The sequence below is a fragment of the Pimephales promelas genome, chromosome 24 (assembly GCF_988280905.1).
Source record: "Pimephales promelas chromosome 24, fPimPro1.hap1.1, whole genome shotgun sequence".
Lineage (NCBI taxonomy): Eukaryota > Metazoa > Chordata > Actinopteri > Cypriniformes > Leuciscidae > Pimephales > Pimephales promelas.
The window spans coordinates 19,282,132-19,302,000 of record NC_142792.1 but is presented as its reverse complement, the minus strand read 5'-3'; the positions used below and the strand labels follow the sequence as shown (position 1 = coordinate 19,302,000).

At 38.5% G+C, this 19,869-nt stretch overlaps 1 protein-coding gene across 2 annotated transcripts in view; it reads right to left on the bottom strand.

Annotated features, from left to right (window-relative positions):
• Positions 1 to 12,520: 12,520 nt before the first annotated feature.
• tafa5a (TAFA chemokine like family member 5a) overlaps positions 12,521 to 19,869 on the bottom strand; it is a 165,390-nt gene continuing 158,041 nt past the window's right edge. For both annotated transcript variants that reach the window (XM_039655393.2, XM_039655403.2), the window contains exon 4: positions 12,521 to 18,678. In XM_039655393.2, the coding sequence (XP_039511327.1) occupies positions 18,670 to 18,678 (9 nt within the window). In that variant the 3' untranslated portion in view covers positions 12,521 to 18,669. The remainder of the gene's footprint in view (positions 18,679 to 19,869) is intronic.

The following is a 19,869-nucleotide window of genomic DNA, read 5'->3' as shown; positions in this document are numbered from 1 at the left end:
TTCACATTGGATTACATTCTGCTGCTAGTCTGCATTGCATTTGCATGGTGACATCTGAATAGTTAATACAATAGTAATTGTATATTACTTTAACCTCATTTTGTGTTTGTTTCAGATCAGGTCAGCTTTGTCATTGACACAACAGAGTGGCAGCTGACAGACCTTGTTGAAAGATTTCAAGGTAAGAAATATTTGTTTTCACATCCACAGCATATCAAGTCTGCATTGCTACTCAAGCCCTTTTCAGACATTAATTCTTATGAAATATAAATTTCTTTGTGTTTTGTATTTTTTTGTCTTTTAGAGGAGGCTACCATCAACAGTTGATCCCAAGAGCTGGCCCTGGGCTGAAGTTCTTCAAAAAATTAGAGGACTTGTAAGATCAACATTAGAGGCACACACAGTTATTATTTCTAAATATTAAAAGGGATAGTTTACTTTGAAATACATTTTCGATATGTTTTAGCTTACCTCAAGGGCATCCAAGATGTAGGTGTCTTTGTTTCCAAAGTATTTTCAATTTTGTTTTGTTTTTTCGGTTAAACCGTTGGCGTTGTTGTCTATCAGTCATACACTGGAGGTTTAGGGGGTCCTCCCTCGGTTCACCTCAAAGAGCATGCACAGAGAAGTCAAAATTAAACATGATTTAATGACTCGTAAATGTAAGTACACATTGATGGCCTAAGACAATAAACGAGCGGTTTGTGTGAGACAACGAACAGTATTTATATAGTTTTTTACCTCGTGTAACTCAGCCATTGGCAACTGATCTGACGGCAGAGGCGTTTCAGTCTGTGTATGCGCCGGAAGTGACGTCACTCATTGTTTACACAGAGTTTCGGAAGTTTTACCTTTCACTGTGAAGATCTAAACATATTTATATATACAGGAAATCGCAATGGAAGATTTCGATATATCTAAATGTTTAGTGAAAGGTTAAACTCCCGAAATCTCTGTGTAAACAATGAGTGACGTACACACGCAAGCGATCACTTCTGGCGCATGCACAGACTGAAGCGCCCCTGCCGTCAGATCAGTTGCCAATGGCTGAGTTACACGAGGTAAAAACGATATAAATACTGTTCGTTTTCTCACACAAACCGCTCGTTTCGTGTCTTAGGCCTTCACTGCGTACTTACATTTACGAGTCATTCAATCATGTTTAATTTGGACTTCTCTGTGCATGCTCTTTGACATGAACTGAGGGAGGACCCCCTAAACCTCCTTTATATGACTGATTGACAACAATGGTTTGCCCGAAAAATATCAAAATTGAAAATACTGTGGAAACAAAGACACCTACATCTTGGATGCCCTTGAGGGAAGATAAAACATATCAAAAATTAAATTCAAAGTGAACTATCCCTTTAATAGTTTCTTTGGGAAGATACCAGAATACTAGCTGTTGTTCAGCCAGTTCATTCATAATTGAATGTTTTCCTACTTCAGTGATATTAACTGCAGTTCCACTAATATTGTTGATATTAAAGTAATAAAATAATTTTTCAAAGACTCCATTGTTGTTTTGTTTTTGTATTGTTTAAGTGTTTATTGCATAATCTACGCATACATTTAGCATGTATTCTGTTCTAGATTTGTAGTGTAACTGTTTTATAGTTATGAGTAGTCAATTGCCTTTTATTTTCTTAAATTGTACTGTAATGTGCTAGAATTAGTCTGGCATATGGGTTAATTTGACCCAGCATTTGGGTACACTATATAACAAATATGTAGTTGAATCAACCCAGAATTGTAATTAATTTGACCCAGCATTTGGGTACGCTATATAACAAATTTGTAGTTAAATCAACCCAGAATTTTATTTAATTTGACCCAGCATTTGAGTAGAAATGAACAACTCATCTGTTGGGTTAAAAATGACCGACCCATCTTGCTGGGTCAAATTAACTACTGTTGGGCTGGTGCAATATTGATCCAGCGGTTGGGTTATAAAATAACCCAAGTTGGGTTATTTTTAACCCATCATTTTTTAGAGTGCATGGTGACAAATGTACATTATTTTATAATGAGAAAAAGGGCAATTCACTTATAGAGGCTGTTTTTATTTGTTACATCAGGAATGTTTTTTTGTTAATGCCATTTTCTTGTATAATGTGATTAGACTTTACTTAATTTATGTTTAATAAATGCTATTGTTCATTCATGTTCACATCAGTTTGGGTTCAGACAAAAACACAGTACAGAAACTGCCAACTGCTTCTTGTTGGAACAGATCAAAGGTTCACTGGACAAAGGGAATGTCACAGGCGCTGTGTTTTTAGATGTAAAGAAGAACTTCGACACAGTGTGCCATTGTATCTTATTGCAGAAATTACAGCAATTTCAAATGCTCTGTTACGGTTTAAGTCCTACCTGGAGGGTAGAGAACAATGCGTGAAAGTAGGAACTGTTAAATCCAACCTGTACCGGAGTGGCTCAAGGGTCAGTTCTTGGACCGTTTTTTATTATTATTATTTTTTTTAATCTATATAAATGATCTCCCAGATTGCTGTCAGGGTGTAAACTGCCAGCTTTATGCTGACAACACAGTTATCCACGTGTCAGCGCTGTCTGGGCAGCAGTTCACACAGGCTTTACAATCTTAAGATGGCTTCAGCTGTCCAATTTAATTTTAAATGTTCAGAAAACCTTCTCAATGTGTTTTTCTATCAACCGGAGGTTGCCCTGACAGCATCTTTAAACTTCACTTAGACGATGAACCCATTCATGAAACAAAATACTTAATAATAATCATGGACATCTGAAGTTTCAAAGTCATGTTACAAACCATGTTTGCAGGAAAGTTAAATCAAATCTAAACTGTTTTCATTTTATTAGAGGAGAGTTGTCAACACTTTACACTTTACAATAAGGTTCATTAGTTAACTACAGTAGTTAACATTAACTAAGAATGAACAATACTTCTACAGCATTTGTTAATCTTTGTTAATGTTAATTTCAACATTTACTAATACTTTATTAAAATCATTAGTTAATGCACTGTGAACTAACGTGAATAAACAATGAACAGCTGGATTTGTATTAACTAACGTTAACAAAGATTAACAAAAACATCAACAAATGTATTGCTCATGGTTAGTTCATGTTAGTTAATACATTAACTAATGTTTAATAAATGAACCTTATTGTAAAGTGTTACCGAATTGTCACATCACGTGGCTTTATTGTTTAAGCATGCAATGTTTTTTTTTTCCACATTTGTCATACTATATTACAGCATGCACAAACGCAGTGTCCACTCTGAAACCAGTCACTTCTCTATATAAACAGGCAATTAAGATATTTGACAAGAAAACTATGATATCACATCATTGACATATCATACAAAAGCACAAGTTTTTTACTTTTAAAATTTGGTAAATTTTTGAAATTGACTTTTAAATGTTTGAACAATAGTGTGTCACCACTGTTTTCTGGCCTCATGGAGAGGCGTCAGGGCTCTCTTAGACCTTCCACCAGAGCCTCAGGCCCCATTCACACTACTGCGTTTTCGTTTAAAAACAGAGAATTAAAACGAATACGATCTCCGTGCACTCCAGCGTTTTATCTGTGTATTAAAATTGATCTCCGTCGACATTAAAATGACTGAAAACGCGGATCACGGGACCATTCACCAACACTGGGCATGCGCGTGCCGGTGTAAACGGTGGCTGACGAATCAGGGAAGGACACGTCATGACTGATGAGACCCAATCATAGAGCCAAGCGTGAGCCTCTGCGTCATCGTTTCTAAAGTCCTCCGTTTTGTCCCATCTTCACTAAAATGGCCTTCAGAGATTCAAAACGCAAAACGGAGCTGCAGCGTTTCTAAACTTCTCTGTTTTAGGTCTTCTTTTTTCCGTTTTAATCTGGACGGGAGGTGCAAATGTAGCAAAAGCAAAATCGAAAAATTTTTAAACGAAAATGCAGTAGTGTGGACAGGGCCTCAGTTAGCGGGGATTGTGTGCTACCAAAGTTTAGAAAATCTTTTGGACAGTCTAGCTTCTCCTTCAGAGGGGCTACATATGAAACTTTTTACAAATTGGATTCAAACTGCAGAACAATATCAACATCTTTGCCAGAGAGCTCAAACAGTGACTTAAATCGGGCTAAAGTTCTCATGTGTAATGTGCCCTGTCTTGTTTTACAATGGGTTTTTATTTGTTGTAAAAGCCTCTATGGACAGGTGTTGAAAATTAGCACATGTGCTATAACACTTTAAACAATGCATCTGATTCGTCCAATGATTAGTCAGTGATTCGTCAAAAAAAAAAACCAACAACAACAAACAACTTTGTTTAACTGTTACTGATAAAATGTTTTGCTAGAAAAAATGTTAGGTGGGCTTGAATTTATCATAATTTGATTTCTTTTGACACCGCATTTGGCTTGAGTCTCTTTATATTACACACATTTGAGGTCCCAGACAGCAAACTGACATTGAATCAACGTGGAAACGACGTCTCTCATGACATTGAAACAACGTTGATTTTGCTCATCGAATTAACGTTGAACCAACGTCAGACGCGGCATTCTTCAAAGATAAATGAAAATCGAAAATTGGTTTGCTTTCATAACGTTGAAACAAAGCGTTGATTTCAAGTTGATTTTCCGTTAGTTTTGAAAGAATGACGCGTCTGACGTTGGTTCAACGTTAATTCGATGAGCAAAACAATGTCAGATCAACGTTGTTTCTATGTCATATTTCCACGTTGATTCAATGTCAGTTTGCTATCTGGGGTATTATCATGTCTGTAGCACAAACTGATGGAGGGAATTACCCTATATAAGCAATGAGTGTCATGAAAATTCAAATTTTGAATGAGCAAAAACTGCAAAGTTGGCAGAGAAAGGAAAAACACTATTGCATTTAGGTGCATTATTTGTTTTCATTTAATTTGGGGTGCCTATTGTATGGGGGGGAGGGGAGCTAGACAGTTTTATTGGTTGAAAATATTAGTGATGGAAGGCATGCACTATAAGAAGCAGCTGCAACAGCCATATTACGTATTGATCTCTCATGTGCAGTGAAGTGGGAGCGCTTAATTAGATTTATATTGTAAACAGAGACTCACAATACATAATTTTACTCTGCAGATAATGTTATCAATCAAAGTAAATAATATTCGGTCATAGTAGTGGCTGGTCTGTCACAAGAGAGATTTACTTGCGCTGTTAACAGGACTGGCCGAGAGACGTCTATTTCTCAGTGCAATTTCCTACAGGATTTAGACAAGACATAAGCAAACCAGCTCAGATTATTCAACACTACAAACGTCTTTGATTTAAAGTAAAACAGAGAGATAAAGATACGAGGCTATGTAGATTATTCACTGTCCCAATTTGCATTCTTATGCACCATTCTATGTTGTTTTTATATAATATACTGTAGTGTGTGTATAGTAGTTTGTTAACACAGACAATTCCACTTATTTAAAAAAAAAAAAGAAAGAAAGAAAGTTTAATGTTAGAAAATTATTGCACTTAACTGTTGTAGCTTTCCTTATTTAGCAGAAGGGACTATAAGACTCAAAATGAATAGGATTTTTAATACCCAAATCAAACTGTTTTTATAAAGTGTAGTTTGTAGTAGGTTGTAGTATAAACTGTAGTTTATAAAGGTTATGCAAACACTGTCTCATATTGACAATGAAGTGATTGTTTAAGATTTGATATGTATCTTTTTCTCCTTGTCTTCTGGCCAAATTAATGAAAAAAACAAAACAAAAAAACATTGTTTTTGAATCTTATCTTAAAAAATTATTAGAATTATTAGAAGTGTGCAAAATGCTCAAACCTACCCACAAAACATAATTAACATATGACCTACTTTGCCTCCCTGTGGAGCCTTTTGCCTTTTTGGGAGCTAGAGGGGTCAATATAAGTTTATTAATATCCAGTTTGGCAAGAAGCAGGAGAGTGCAAGGGGCACGTCTGAAGTGAATTGGATTGTGGGAAGGGGTATGGAGGATATCAAGGGAAAACAATGAGGGTCAGGATATCAAGAAAACATTTTGTTCAAAATAAGTTTCACTCAGTCATACAAGAAACCTACATTTTGATGCAGGTGTGTTTTTTTTTTTTTTTTTTTTCAAATGCAAGTTGGCTTGATTAATCATCCTTAAAAGTTTAAACTCATATTCTAGAAAAACAAATTACTTTCAAAATTCATGCCATTAAATTAATTGAATTAAAGGGTTAGCTCATCAAAAAAAAAAAAAAAAAACTAAAAAAAAACTAATGAAAGTTCTGTCATTAGTTACTCTTTTACCCACAAGACTTTTGTTCATCTCCCAGAACACAAATGAAGATCCTTTTAATGGAATCAGAGCTTGTTCCTCCATTGACAACCTACGCAACTACCACTTTCAAGTATAAAAAGTATATTTACAAAATAATCTCTCAATCTCTCGTGTCAGCTCAACATGCATGCGTCCTGGGGCCTGTACTATAAAGCCAGGTGGCTAGCCAGGTATGTTTCAGTTTGTTCCAACCCTTGGTTTTAGGCACCATAAAAGGGCAGGTTATGTACTGTCGCTATTTTTTTTCTAGATCTGCTGTAGCAGAAACAAACTCTGTTGGATTATTTTCCTGTTACTCCGTAAAGCCGCTTTGAAACAATCTGTATTGTAAAAAGCACTATATATAAAGGTGACTTGACTTGACTGTCTAAGAGATCTCAAACCGAAATTGCTGTAAATCAGCTGTGAGCAGAGTGAGCACATCTCTAACGAAATAAAAACACTCTCTCTGTTTCTTCAAATTAAAGGTCACTAGCAAATTATTTTTGAAGACAAAAACATCTGGCTGTTAGCAATGCTTATTTATCATAATAATATTTTTTGTATTTTTTGATAAAACATTATACCCTTAATCCATTACAGATGTACAATTTTAATTTATCACTTATTATTAAGTACTTAGTTTAAATTAATACAAATATATAAAGGTAATAAATAAGTTTAAGAATCAATAGATAAAGCAATAGAAATGACTACATGTGAGCTTAAATGTTAAATTCTCTCTATACCCATATAAACCAACTTTACAACTATTACAACTTACTGATATAGCAAGTTCCCTATCGTAGTCACTCCGAGTTACGGTTTCGCCTAGAAAGCCAATCCTCTTCGAGTAGATAGACTCGGTCGCCATGTCTGCGCAGCTTACGAGTGAGCGCGCACACTCACTGCTGACTTATCTTCGACAGTTCGAGGACAAGCGTGCGGTTCCACTTAATCTTTTTCAGAGGCTCCTGGGGCATATGGCATCCGCAGCTGCGGCGACGCCGCTCGGATTGCTTCATATGAGACCGCTTCAGCTGTGGCTTCGCGATCGAGTCCCGAGGTGGCCATGGCATCACAGCACGCTCAGAGTTCCAGTAACTCCAACCTGCCGTCAGACCTTCATTCCATGGACGAACCTCAGCTTCTTACAGGGCCGGAGTTCCCCTACAGCGAGTTTCCAGGCATGCTGTTGTCTCCACAGATGCCTCTGCCACGGGTTGGGGTGCCATGTGTAATGGACATGCAGCCGTGGGTTCCTGGACAGGACCCCAGTGCCTTATGCATGTCGATTGCCTCAAGTTGCGGGCAGTACGCCTTGCCCTGCACCGCTTCCATGCGTGGCTCGGGGGTCAACACATACTGGTCTGTTCAGACAATACCGCAGAGTGGTCTACACTCACGGCGGATGTCGCAACTCGCACGCCACCTCCTCTTATGGAGTCATAAGCACCCGATGTCCTTCGTGCTATTTACATTCCAGGAGAGCGGAACTGTGCAGCCGACGAGCTGTCACAGATCCGTCTAATCTCTGGCGAATGGCGACTCCATCCCCAGTCGGTCCAGCTGATATGGGACCAGGTCGGGGATGCACAGATAGATCTGTTTGCCTCCCACGACTCATCCCATTGCGCCCTGTATTACTCTCTGACCAAGGATATGCTCGCCACAGACGCCTTGGCGCACAGCTGGCCGCAGGGCCTATGCAAGTATACGTTTCCCCCAGTGAGCCTTTTTGCACGGACTTTGTGCAAGATCAAGGAGGATGACGAGCAGGTCATTTTGGTCACTCCATATTGGCCCACAAAGACCGGGTTCTCCGAACTGACAGCACCTCATTGGCCAATTCCTCTGAGGAAGGACCACCTTTCTCAGAGACGGGGCACCCTATGGCACCCTCGTCCCGATCTCTGGAGACTCCACTTGTGGCTCCTGGACAGGACGAGGCAGGTTGAGTACCCTGCCACCTGCGGTGGCGGCTACCATCACTTCCGCTAGAGCATCGTCCACGAGGCACGTCTATGCGTTGAAGTGGAACCTCTTCGGCAACTGGTGCTCTTCTCGCCGAGAAGACCCCCGGAGGTGCTCGATCAGTGTCGTGCTTTCCTTCCTGCAAGACGGGTTGGAGCGAAGGCTGTCTCCTTCCACCCTGAAGGTGTATGTGGCCGCTATTGCCGCATATCACGAAGTAGTTGAAGGTAAGTTCTTAGGGAAGCATGACCTGATCATCAGGTTCCTGAGAGGAGCGAGGAGACTGAATCCTCCTCGTCCTCCTCTCGTACCCTCTTGGGACCTCTCAGTGGTCTTAAGTGCCCTGCAGAGACCTCCCTTCGACCGTGCCCCCTTGGTGTGACAGCGCACTCCACCGGAGTGTGGCTTCCTCTTGGGCTCTAGCGCATGGCGCCTCGCTGGCAGACATCTACAGAGCTGCAGGCTGGGTGACACCTAACACATTCGCCAGATTCTACAATCTCCGAGTGGAGCCTGTGTCCTCTCTTGTGCTCACTCATCCGGCCAGTACTGGACCCGCTCAGGTGTCTTCGCTTGCTCGCCATTCCACTTCATGGACTGGATAAGTGCGATTATTCCTCAGCTGAGCCTTCTATTGAAGCTCTGAGTCCTCCAGCACTGTTGATGCTGGCGCCAGGGTCTGTTGCCTGGACGTCGGCTAGGTGCCTCCGTGTGAATGGTTCCTGCTAGTAACCTCCACGTGTGTATTTTCCACTGTAAGCCTCTCTGAGCATGTGTCTTCCCTCGGCAAGCCACCTCGCCACCCCTGGAGTTAATTTTTAGCCACCCTTCGGTTGGTGACTCCAGTGTTCCTCCATATGAAGCCCCCTTGGGCCGTATGTCTATTCTTAAGTCCTCCCTACGGGTAGGCTTACTGCGGCATATTTCCTCTGAGATATGCTCCCCAGTGTACCTTGGTATTCATGTGCTAAGTAGGACTCCTCGTCCGTGCTAAGTTCTCATGAAAGGGGATCAGACTTTCGCAGGGCACTGGAAGACAACTGTGAAAGTGGCGTGATTACACGGGGGACCCCCATTCTCCATCATCCGACGTAACTCGGAGTGACTACGAAAGGGAACGTCTCGGTTACGTTTGTAACCCTCGTTCCCTGAGTAGGGAATGGAGACTTTACGTCTCCCTGCCACTTCCGCTGTACAGCTGGGTAGACGCCTGAGTTCAGTCTCGGCTCCTCAGTGAAGACATACTGCGGTTGCGTCCGCTTCCTCCTTTTATACTCACGAGGTGAGGCGGGGATACGCTATGCAAATTCCGCAGACCCATGCCATTTCCTTGCCATTGGCTCATTTTTTAATACTCGAAGAGGATTGGCTTTCTAGGCGAAACCCCCATTCTCCGTCATCCGAAGTAACGTCTCTGTTCCCTACTCAGGTAACGAGGGTTACATGTGTAACCGAGACAATTTTTTCTCTTTTTCTTTTTGTCCTTTTTCTTAGCTCATTTCTTCTTGCTGTGTAAAGAAGATTCTTAATAGTTTCATTCCAAATAGTTTCAAAATTCTTAATAGTTTTCAATCTCGTATTTCTGCAGATGAGAGAAGTGCTAGTTTTCTTGTGAGAAATGAATTGCAATTTCACTCTTTCTCAGCATGTGATTGGCTGTCCGCCACTGATGTCACACCTTAACTCCTAAACTGAGGATCAAAGCTTGAGTTGACAGAGAAAGTTGATGATCAAAGATTGGTACCAACAAACCCTGAGTTTGTTCAACTACCATCATGGCACTCTCGTGAAGCATGTTATATAGTAGTATTTTGTACATAAAGTGCTAAAATCGTAAATCATAAAGTGCTAAAGATCTTCATTTGGGTTCCGAATGAAAGACTGTCTTGCGTGTTTGGATCATGAGGGTGGGTAAATGATGACATCATTTTCTTTTTAACTAAACCTTTATCTTGTTAAATTCAGGTCCGCCATTTAGTCCTTGGGCCAAGACCCAAAATTTCACGAATTGGTACCACCTGTTACCAATTTTGGTAAGCCTCTTCTCTTCTTGGCCAAAAGTATAGGTAATTTGCCACATCAGGTGGGGCTACTCTTGTTCTATACTGCACAGATTCAATTTCTGACAGCAAGAGATGGACTGGACATCTGCCTCATCTCTTCTGATCCTGGGCGGCCGTAGGTCTGGATGATTTAGCTGAGAATCACCTTGACCGAAGATCTCTCTCAGCTTACTTAGGTATGCACTGCGGTATACTCAAGCTCCGGGCTTGAGGCTGAAGCCCTTTGTTTCTCCTGCTGTCTTTGTAGACTTACATAGCTGAACTTGAAAAAAAAACAACTTAACGTAGCATCACAAAATATGCCAGTGTTGCAAGTTTGTGCAGAAAGCTAAAATATACACAATGTAGCATGGATCCAATGTCCATGACTGATGATTGAGAATTATTGCGAGCTGTCCAGTCTTTTAGATTGACATCGGAGCTGTGTGTTTATTTTGTGGTTCGAAAAAGGCAACATAAAAGTAATGATGGTTGTGACCAAGGTTGTGTGTGGGGTTTCTGGGCATATGTGTTAATATCTACCTGAAATATAATGTTTCTTAACCTAATACATTCCACATTAACCTGATAACAAAACTTATTCAAATATATTAGACAACAATATAATAATTGAGAACAAATCGTCAGTACATTTTATGACGTTACCATAGTAAACTGTGTAGAGTTGACAATACATGTATTTTTTGCTTTTCTTTTATATATATATAACTTTATTATGCCAATTAATATTTACAAAATATTTTAGTTTGCTTGGGATTAATATTAGATTACTGTTATTACGGAATTGAAATTGAAAATGAATAATTCTAAAAAAAGTATAAAAAGTTGTCCTGTAGAAAGGTTATCATATTATAATTAACTTTTATGAACCCCATGAACAATTTAGTATAGGTAAGGTTTTGCCCACCCAGATGGTACCAATATCTGGTCTGACCCATGGAATAATTGTATATGTTGAGCACACAGGAAAAACCTATATAAAATTGCAGATATTTCCAAGAAAACATTTATAGCTTTTCAATGAGGAAATGAATAAACACTTGGAATATTTTCCTTTAATAAATTGTCACTTATATTGTTTGAATGACGGTGGTTGGCCAGATATTGTAGTTTGCGGTAGGTGGTATGCCATACGAAACCGTTTGCCACTGAAACTGCTTTATAACGCACCAGTGGGGCTCGACAGCCATTATCAAATGGGTTGGTGTGTATGGTTGGGTTGCGCGTGATCGTGGTTAGGTCTCTGTAGAGACCTACCCATCTTGATGCCCTAATGATTACTTCCATTGCCATAGTAAAAGCCAGTAGAGAAATGGTGCATTCTGCCATTATTCTGACCTCTAAGCGTTGCCATGCAGTGCTGAATTTTGGAGTTGAGAAACTAAACTGCAGATCTCCAAAGTAGGCTTTCACTAAATTTGTTATTGACATTGGTACTCTGAAAAAATCGAATGCTGCCGACAGAAGCTCATCATATTTTAACCAATATATTAAGATGGTATAATGGTAATACCACATATGATGGGGACATTAAAATGTACTGCATAATATGACCCAGCAGATATTGCTGTAAAAAGCATCAGTCCTCCATACACTCAAGCACAGATGATATTATTTCATTGTTGACACTCGAAAATCACCATATTATGAAAAGAAAAGTTATTGGTGCGATCACCACTGACAGCAGGAGGGACAAATCCACTTGTGTTTCATAATAAGAGAGCTTTTACAGGATATGTTTGTATTTCATGTATTTGTGAGAACTTTGAACAATGTACTGTATGTACAGATTGTAGAATCTGTTTCACTGAATGTGTCGTTCAATAAAATGTCTTAAATGAAAACAAATATTGTATATGAATGCAGCTGTCTCTTGTTTCTGTTGTATTAGCCAGCAGAAGTGCTAGAATGGTAAGAGCATGTTTATGCATGGGTGTCTCAGGTATAATGGCATGTCCATTCATTTAAAACTCTCTCCTACCATAAGTACAGTGGTGGTACTTATGTTAATTTGATAATATGGTATTTACATGTGCTAATCAATAGGAGTGCCACTGAAAGAAATAAAACTCAAACGATTAACATTAGTTAATGCATTTGGTCTCATGAACTAAAAGGTAACAATACTTTTACAACATTTATTAATTTAGGTTAATATTAATTTCTGCACATCCTAATATCTTTCAGGTTTTAGAAATGAACATTAGCTAAACAAGAATTAACAATAAACAAAGGTACTGCATATCTGAATATTTATAAATTGGTATATATGGTATATTTGTAAAATTTCAAACTTTGTATTTGTGATTTCTCAAGCCACCATCAAAGTTAATATTAAGCTAGATTAATAAATGCTGTAAAAGTTGACCGTACTTAATAGAAATTTAAACTAATAGAAATATTATGTTTGTCATAGTTGAAAATTGAACAATAAAAAATAAACCAATCATTATGAAACTTTAAATGTAAGTTAAAAAAAAAACATTTGTAAATTCATTTGAATAAAACTACTTCGCACTAATGAGATAGTTTGTTGCAAGTTTGTTGAAAATGTATTAAATGGAAAATATAAATGCATGATTTTAAAAACATTTAAATGACATTTAATGTAATTATTTTAAGTTAAATATATGTATTAAGTGATGCTCTTTGTATTACATATGCCATGGTATAAATCCAAGAAACATGGTAATACCATGGTATTTTTTGTTATTGCTGTATAGAGTGTAAATCATGTCACTTTCCAGGGCTTGACTGAGTTTTTTTTTCTTCTTCCCCGTTACAAGCTATAAAATAAATTAAACATCTAATTTAAGTATTACTGTGTTCATGAAACATTCAAGGGGGAATTCACTAAGAATGAATTGTGCCTTCAAGTAGCTTATCTCCCCCACCCCCAAAAAGCCCCCAAAATGTCCCAAAAATTTCATTTGCAGGCCAATTCCCATCTTGGAGGCCAGTTCCCCTTCTAGGGAACTCGAGCTGTGTTGAGATGCTGTGGGAATGCCCCTTCGTGATTGCGTCGTGAAGCACATCTATAATCAGTCCAATGGAGAGACATTACATCATGGCTGGGTGACGTCAGGAAACTATAAAGCACACATACATTTATATACTGTATACATTGTTGTTGGTTTTCTTCTCGAGGGAAAAAAGTCAATAAAGATGTGGCTCTGATCTTGCATTTGCCGAGGCAGGGCGTAGATTACGGGTTTGCAATAAGAATCTATTGGCTCAGATCTTGCATTTGCCGAGGCAGCGCGTAGATTATTGGTTTGCAATAAGAATCTATTGGCTCAGATCTCGCATTTGCGGAAGCCCTGAACTGCAACATAATAATAATAATAAAAAAATCGGTAAAAAAAAAAAAAAAGTAGCGTTTCATGATTAAAGTCGAAATGTTTCAAGATTAAAGTCAAAATGTTACGATAATGCAGTCTTCCATAGAAGTGTGTGCATTCAAAACAGTGCACTTCCACTGGCTCAGAGCATGTGCGTGTATGTTGTGTGTGTGTGTGTGTGTGTGTGTATAAATAAATGCACTTGTGAAGTCGAACTGCCATGGATCAACACAAAATAGTAGCTATTTACTTTTATCATGAAGCAGCACACAAGTGCTAATCTACCAACAAGAATTACCATGACGTTGCCTATAGATAAGATGAGCGCACAGACCCCGCCGGAGTAGGTATCACAATATGGCCCAAACTTTATGTGGCAGTGTTATTGAGGTGTTTTCGTGCTCGTCTAGGCAACACTATCTGGGTTGAGAACACAACAATAACTGTTCTGTGTCTGTCCCCTCTTCACCGTAAAAAAGTTCTGGATACATTTTAAGTGCATCATTCTCATCATTCAAAGTGCAGCACTGTGAGGCGTCTGACCAAGATACTAGGAGTATGGCTACCTCAAAGGCTATTACTTGGAGCTCCTTGGGTCTAGGGTGCTTGCTTCTTAGTGTGCGCAATGACTTCACACAGAACAGGCATTTGCTATTATGGTGTAGTGGGTATAGTATTCCCACAGCGTCTCGACACAGCTCAAGTTCCCTTGAAAGACAACGTGTCAGGTTTCGATTGTAACCCTGGTTCCCTGAGAGGCAACGCGACGCTGCGTCACCCTGCTATACTCCCTGCATGCCTGTGATCGACTTTATTCGGCCTATTAGAAGCTAGCGCGGTCTGTTTTCAGGTATGCTTTATAGTTTCCTGGTCGATGACGTCACCCGCCTATGACGTCTCGTCTCTCCATTGGACTGATTAGACACGTGCTTCATCACGCAGGGGCATTCCCACAGCGTTCGACGCAGCGTCTCGTTCCATCTATGGAGGAAACAATTTACTCCAAATTAAATAATTAAATAAATAATAAATTCACTAAAACAACAATTACATTTATGTTTATTCTTAAATATGTAAATAATTAATTTAATTAATTATTAAATAATAAATGATTTATTTATTAAAATTCCATCAAAACACATCATTTATTGTTCAATATATTTCACAATATCCTCTTTCTCCCACTAGTACTGTTTTTAAATAAAACATTTTTCATAATAAAATGTACTTTTTCTAAAAGCCGTTATTCATTATAATATGCTGAATTGACAAATGACGCCTATTTGATGAATCATGTATCTCCAAAGTACAATTTTTCCAAACATTTTTTTTTTTTCCACAAGAATAGAGGACATTTCACAAATGCCAATCAACAATGGTTGCTGATTAGCAAATCCTTTCAGATTTTACTTAGGTCTACCGAGTGGTGAGGTGAATTGAAAGATTGGAAATGAACATGGCTGATCAAGAAGGGAATGTTTGGTGATTCTCTGTTATCTGAATTAGATGACATAAAGGATCTGCTAGTGGTGACAAGTGTGTCAGAGGATCTAGAAATGCTGACTACACAAGGAACACTTTACAAGCGATTGAACACAGAGTTCTTGTAGATGAGTATGCGAGAATGTGCTTGGAAAACCATGTCTAGATGTTCCAGTAGATTCAATCCGGAGATATGTGAATGCGGGATTTAGCTAAATAAAATTGCCAATTTGCTTGATGTTCCCATAAGCACTGTTCAAAGAATGGAGCTCAATGGACTTTGGTAAGACATTTAGTAGTATATTATATAACATATACGTTGACTCGTGCTTTTCCTTCAATGTCCTCGCTGTAGCCCGAGAAATTCACGCAAGGACATCAGATATTGTCTCAGTTATTCGTCATGCTTGCAAGTACATAGTACATGAGAAAACTGTGAATCGGCATTCCGTGACTAATGTCACCAACCACACAAAGGGCCCTATCATAAACCTGGTGCAATGCGATGTCAAGCACGAAGCATGTGTGTGCTGTTCTGAAAACGATGTCGGGTTGGCGGGTTGCCATTTTGAGGCAACTGAAATTGCACAGTATATATATATATATATAATTTTTGTTATTTGAACAGTGCGTTAATAATGCCATAGATGGCACATATATGGTTTTGTTTCCTTGTTAGAGAAGCATTCAGTCTTTCCGCTCGCAAATTCCGCCATGTAAATAGCGAATCCGCCATAGCACGAGCGCAACTTTCTTTTAAAAGAAATGAGAGTTGACACTCTGATTGATTTATTGCATGTTACGCCCAAAACACACCCATTACTCATTAAGAGAATAGGGACAACGCTTTTAGACCATGCACCGGGAGCACCGACCCACTAAACAAGCAAAAGGGGATTCGGACACGCCTGTTGACTTGCATTTGAGAAATGTCCACTATTAAAATGCAAAAAAAAAAAAATCTTTGGAAAAATCGTGGTTTGGAGATACATGATTCGTCAAATAGACATCCTTAGTAAATGCAGAATATTATTATGAAAAACTGTTTTTTGAAAAAGCACATTTTATTATGAAAACTTTTTTAAACAGTACAATTCAACCCGGTCTCATCCCAAGACGTCATATAACTGACGTTTTGGGACGTCTTTTGACCATACGTCAATATTCGCCTTTTTAGGGCCCCCTTAAACGTCGGTAGATGAGGTTATGGGATCCTAACTCTACCCCATACCTAAACCTAACCCTAAACCTAACCCGTCACCTAACTGACGTTAAAGGTAAAGCGTCAGTTGTATGACGGCCCGGGATCGCCATCTACCGACGTTTAAGGGGGCCCTAAAAAGGCGGATATTGACGTATGGTAAAAATACGTCCCAAAACGTCAGTTATATGACTTTTTGGGATGAGACTGTGTTATACAATTATGTGAAAGAGGATATTGTGAAATATATCAAACAATAAATGTTGTTTTTTCATGGAATTTTGCTAAATAAATAGATATATGTATTTATTGATTGATTTAGTTTATTAATTAATTTTTTTTTTCCAGAGTAAACTGGTACATTTAATTGTTGTTCTATTGAATTCATTATTTATTACATTTTCAGTTATTTGATCCTCCATAATTCCAGGTTGTGGAAGTTGCAGATACGTCTCTATTAAATGCATAAAGTGTGCTTGTATACACAGCATTTCTTGATATATGCTTGGTTGTAACACTCTTCTTCATATATTACTGCTGCCATGATCAACATAAAATTTTCACAGACATTTAATAATAAAAAAAAATAATAATAATAAAATAACGCTGTTTTTTTTTCTAAATGAGGTGGAATCTATTCAATTTTCATGACTGAAAAGAAAAGAGTTTTTGTGCTGAAAAGAATGAAAATGAAATTATTATTATTATCACTATTTCATTTAAGCTTCTGGTTAAACTGGATTGCAGGTGCTAAGTGAATAAAAAAAATATACAAAAAAAATGTGTTTAAATAAAGATAATGTGCTTTTTAGTGAATTCACCCCTCAGTCTCATTTCCTCCCAAATATAAATCGATTCATCATGTGTGCCACCAAATATCTCCATCAAACCTGGTATAGTTCATTTTAAAAGGAGAAAGAAACTACGAAAAAACATCATGATATTACAATTTTGTTTTAGCAACTTGATATTTTCTCTTTTTTTAATTTATTCTTAAAATAGTTCATTATAAAAAAGTATTTAATGTAAATGAATCTAAGACGTTCTGAACTGTCTCTGGAGGTGTCAAGACTTGGAGGTGAGCACTGTGCAAACAAACACAAGCACAAAAATCAATCTCAGAAAAGCCGAATACAAGAGCTTTTCTCCGACCCTTTACAATACAAAAGCTAAAAGTAGATTCCATGTTTGCGTTTCTGCAATTAAGCAATTCTTTCCTTTGCATTTTGTCCGTTTTCTTCCTTTTACATAATGTTCTCGTAGTCCTGTTTTCGAACCTGTAAAAGGAAAATTGCTACTTGAGTTTGAACTTTATAAGACTGGACTGCGTTATGGAGCAGAGCATTACCCACATTCTACATCTGTCATTTCCACAACGTTATTCATGTTAAATAAGATTCTCTACAAAGGTACAACATATAAAACTGTTAAATATATAACTCGTAGGCCTTTTCAAAATACATATAATGACATCTCACTCCAGGTAATCAGAAATTACCATTTTTATGTTCTTTTTTAATATTTTCTGATGATAAGCAACAATGGGGTACTCTTCCATTTAACCTTCTATGTTTAATGCAAAATGTTGCTACTGAAAAATGCTAATTTAATTTCTTGATGCGTTTATGTGTACAGTATCTATATCCTTGTTGTCCTTGGAATACAGTGCTTGGTTCAGTTCAAGGAAATCTGTAAAGTATTAAAGGTTCTCCTTGGATTGTGATAAATGGGAATGTTCGACCCGATGTCGTTTCAATGTTCCACGTCAGTGTTTCCATAGCAAAGTCTTTCTATATCTATCTCTCTCTCTCTCTACATTTAGGTTTATATATATATATATATATATTGATTTTTTCTTTGCCAAAATTGTTCCTTTTGTGTCCTTCCCTCAGTCTGCGCTCACATAGTCAATGGTTTTTTGTTTGTTGTCTATAATTTTTTCTCTTTGGTCTGTAAAAAAACGAGCGCCAAAAACGTACTCCAGCAGAAAGCCGTTTCACAGAGCAGTTCGCAGTCTCGGATTGGGTCGGAACCGCTGGTGGAGTTCCGTAAAGCCTGTGTCTGATTCAGTCTCAGACAGGATAGGCGCCTCATTGTCCCTTGCTGCGCTCTTAAAGTCCTCAAGGCTCCTAATGTCTGTGAGGCGCTTTGTGAACGTACAGTGTGTTCTCCGTGGCACAAGGGGGTGCTGCCCATTTACAAAGCAGAGACTCAGACAGGTAGGCAGAGGCAGGTGTTAAGCCGATGAGACATAGCAAGTATCTACAGCAGGTGGGCGACACAGCAAGAGGCCTCGTCTCGTAGCACTCCAGGAACCCCTCCCACTGTTAGGACACCTAGATCAATCAGAAACACACAAGGAGTCAAGATTAATAATGCAATTCTAGGAATGTAGCGATGCAATGAAACGTGGCACATTCAGACAATACGTAGGTATAGCAGTATTACTGTTGTACAGATAAAACAGCCCGTTCTCATCCTTTAACGTCATATAGAACGCTATATGCAAAAACGGCGCTATACTACGCACATGGCACCCTTTATCGTTAATATAACACGCGAACCCAAGACGTCATAAATCCTTTAGCGTGAATATGACACACCCTACCCCACACCTAAACTTAGCCCTCACAGCGCGTGTTATATTAATGATAACGGGTGCCATGTGCGTAGTATAGCGCCGTTTTGTCATATAGCGTTCTATATGACGTTAAAGGATGAGAATGCGTTGGATAAAACGTTGTCAGGATAATTCCGTTTCATATGGCTACGCGGAATCGATAAAAAAATTCTGATTATACATTTTTCAAGGCTTCTACCTTGGAACCTATCCCAGAATTTGACGAAAAACTTTTTTAATAATCTATATTAAATCACACAAATATACTTTATAGATTTAATCTTACTTTATTAACCAATGTATTTCTGACCTTCACTGTTCTTTTCAACCATATTAATAAGCAAAAAATACTTTAGGTTAGATTTAGAAATAGGAGTGTTGAACTTCCTCTCCTGTATCCTTTCCACAAGTTTCCGAGGGGCGCTCCTGTAAAAAATAAAGTGGGTGAAACTTCCGGTGACGCGGCGGAAGTAGCATTCCAATGGTATTTTGTGTGTTAGTTAGCGAAGAGGCTAGCTGTTTTTCGGAGAATTATTTTACTATTTAAAAACGCAAATCTTTATGAGAGATGTCGTTACGGAGATCAGGGACAACATGTGCTGTTCGCGGTTGTATGTATAACCGGATTAAACTAGTTCAGTGGCTTAAACGTGATTGTTTTGAACATAAGCTGAAAACGAAATCAGAGTGATCCTGCCAGAGCCCGTCTCTGATCCTGCCAACGACTGTAGTTTCCATCACCTCCCAAAAGACGACGAATCTTCCTGTGTACATTTGTTTAAATTCTTAATATTTTATAAACTCTATCAGCATGTGATTGGCTGTTCGCTACTGATGTTACACCTAAACTCAGGATCAAAGCCTGTGTTGACAGAATACCAAATGTGCCAGTTAATGTATTCAAGTA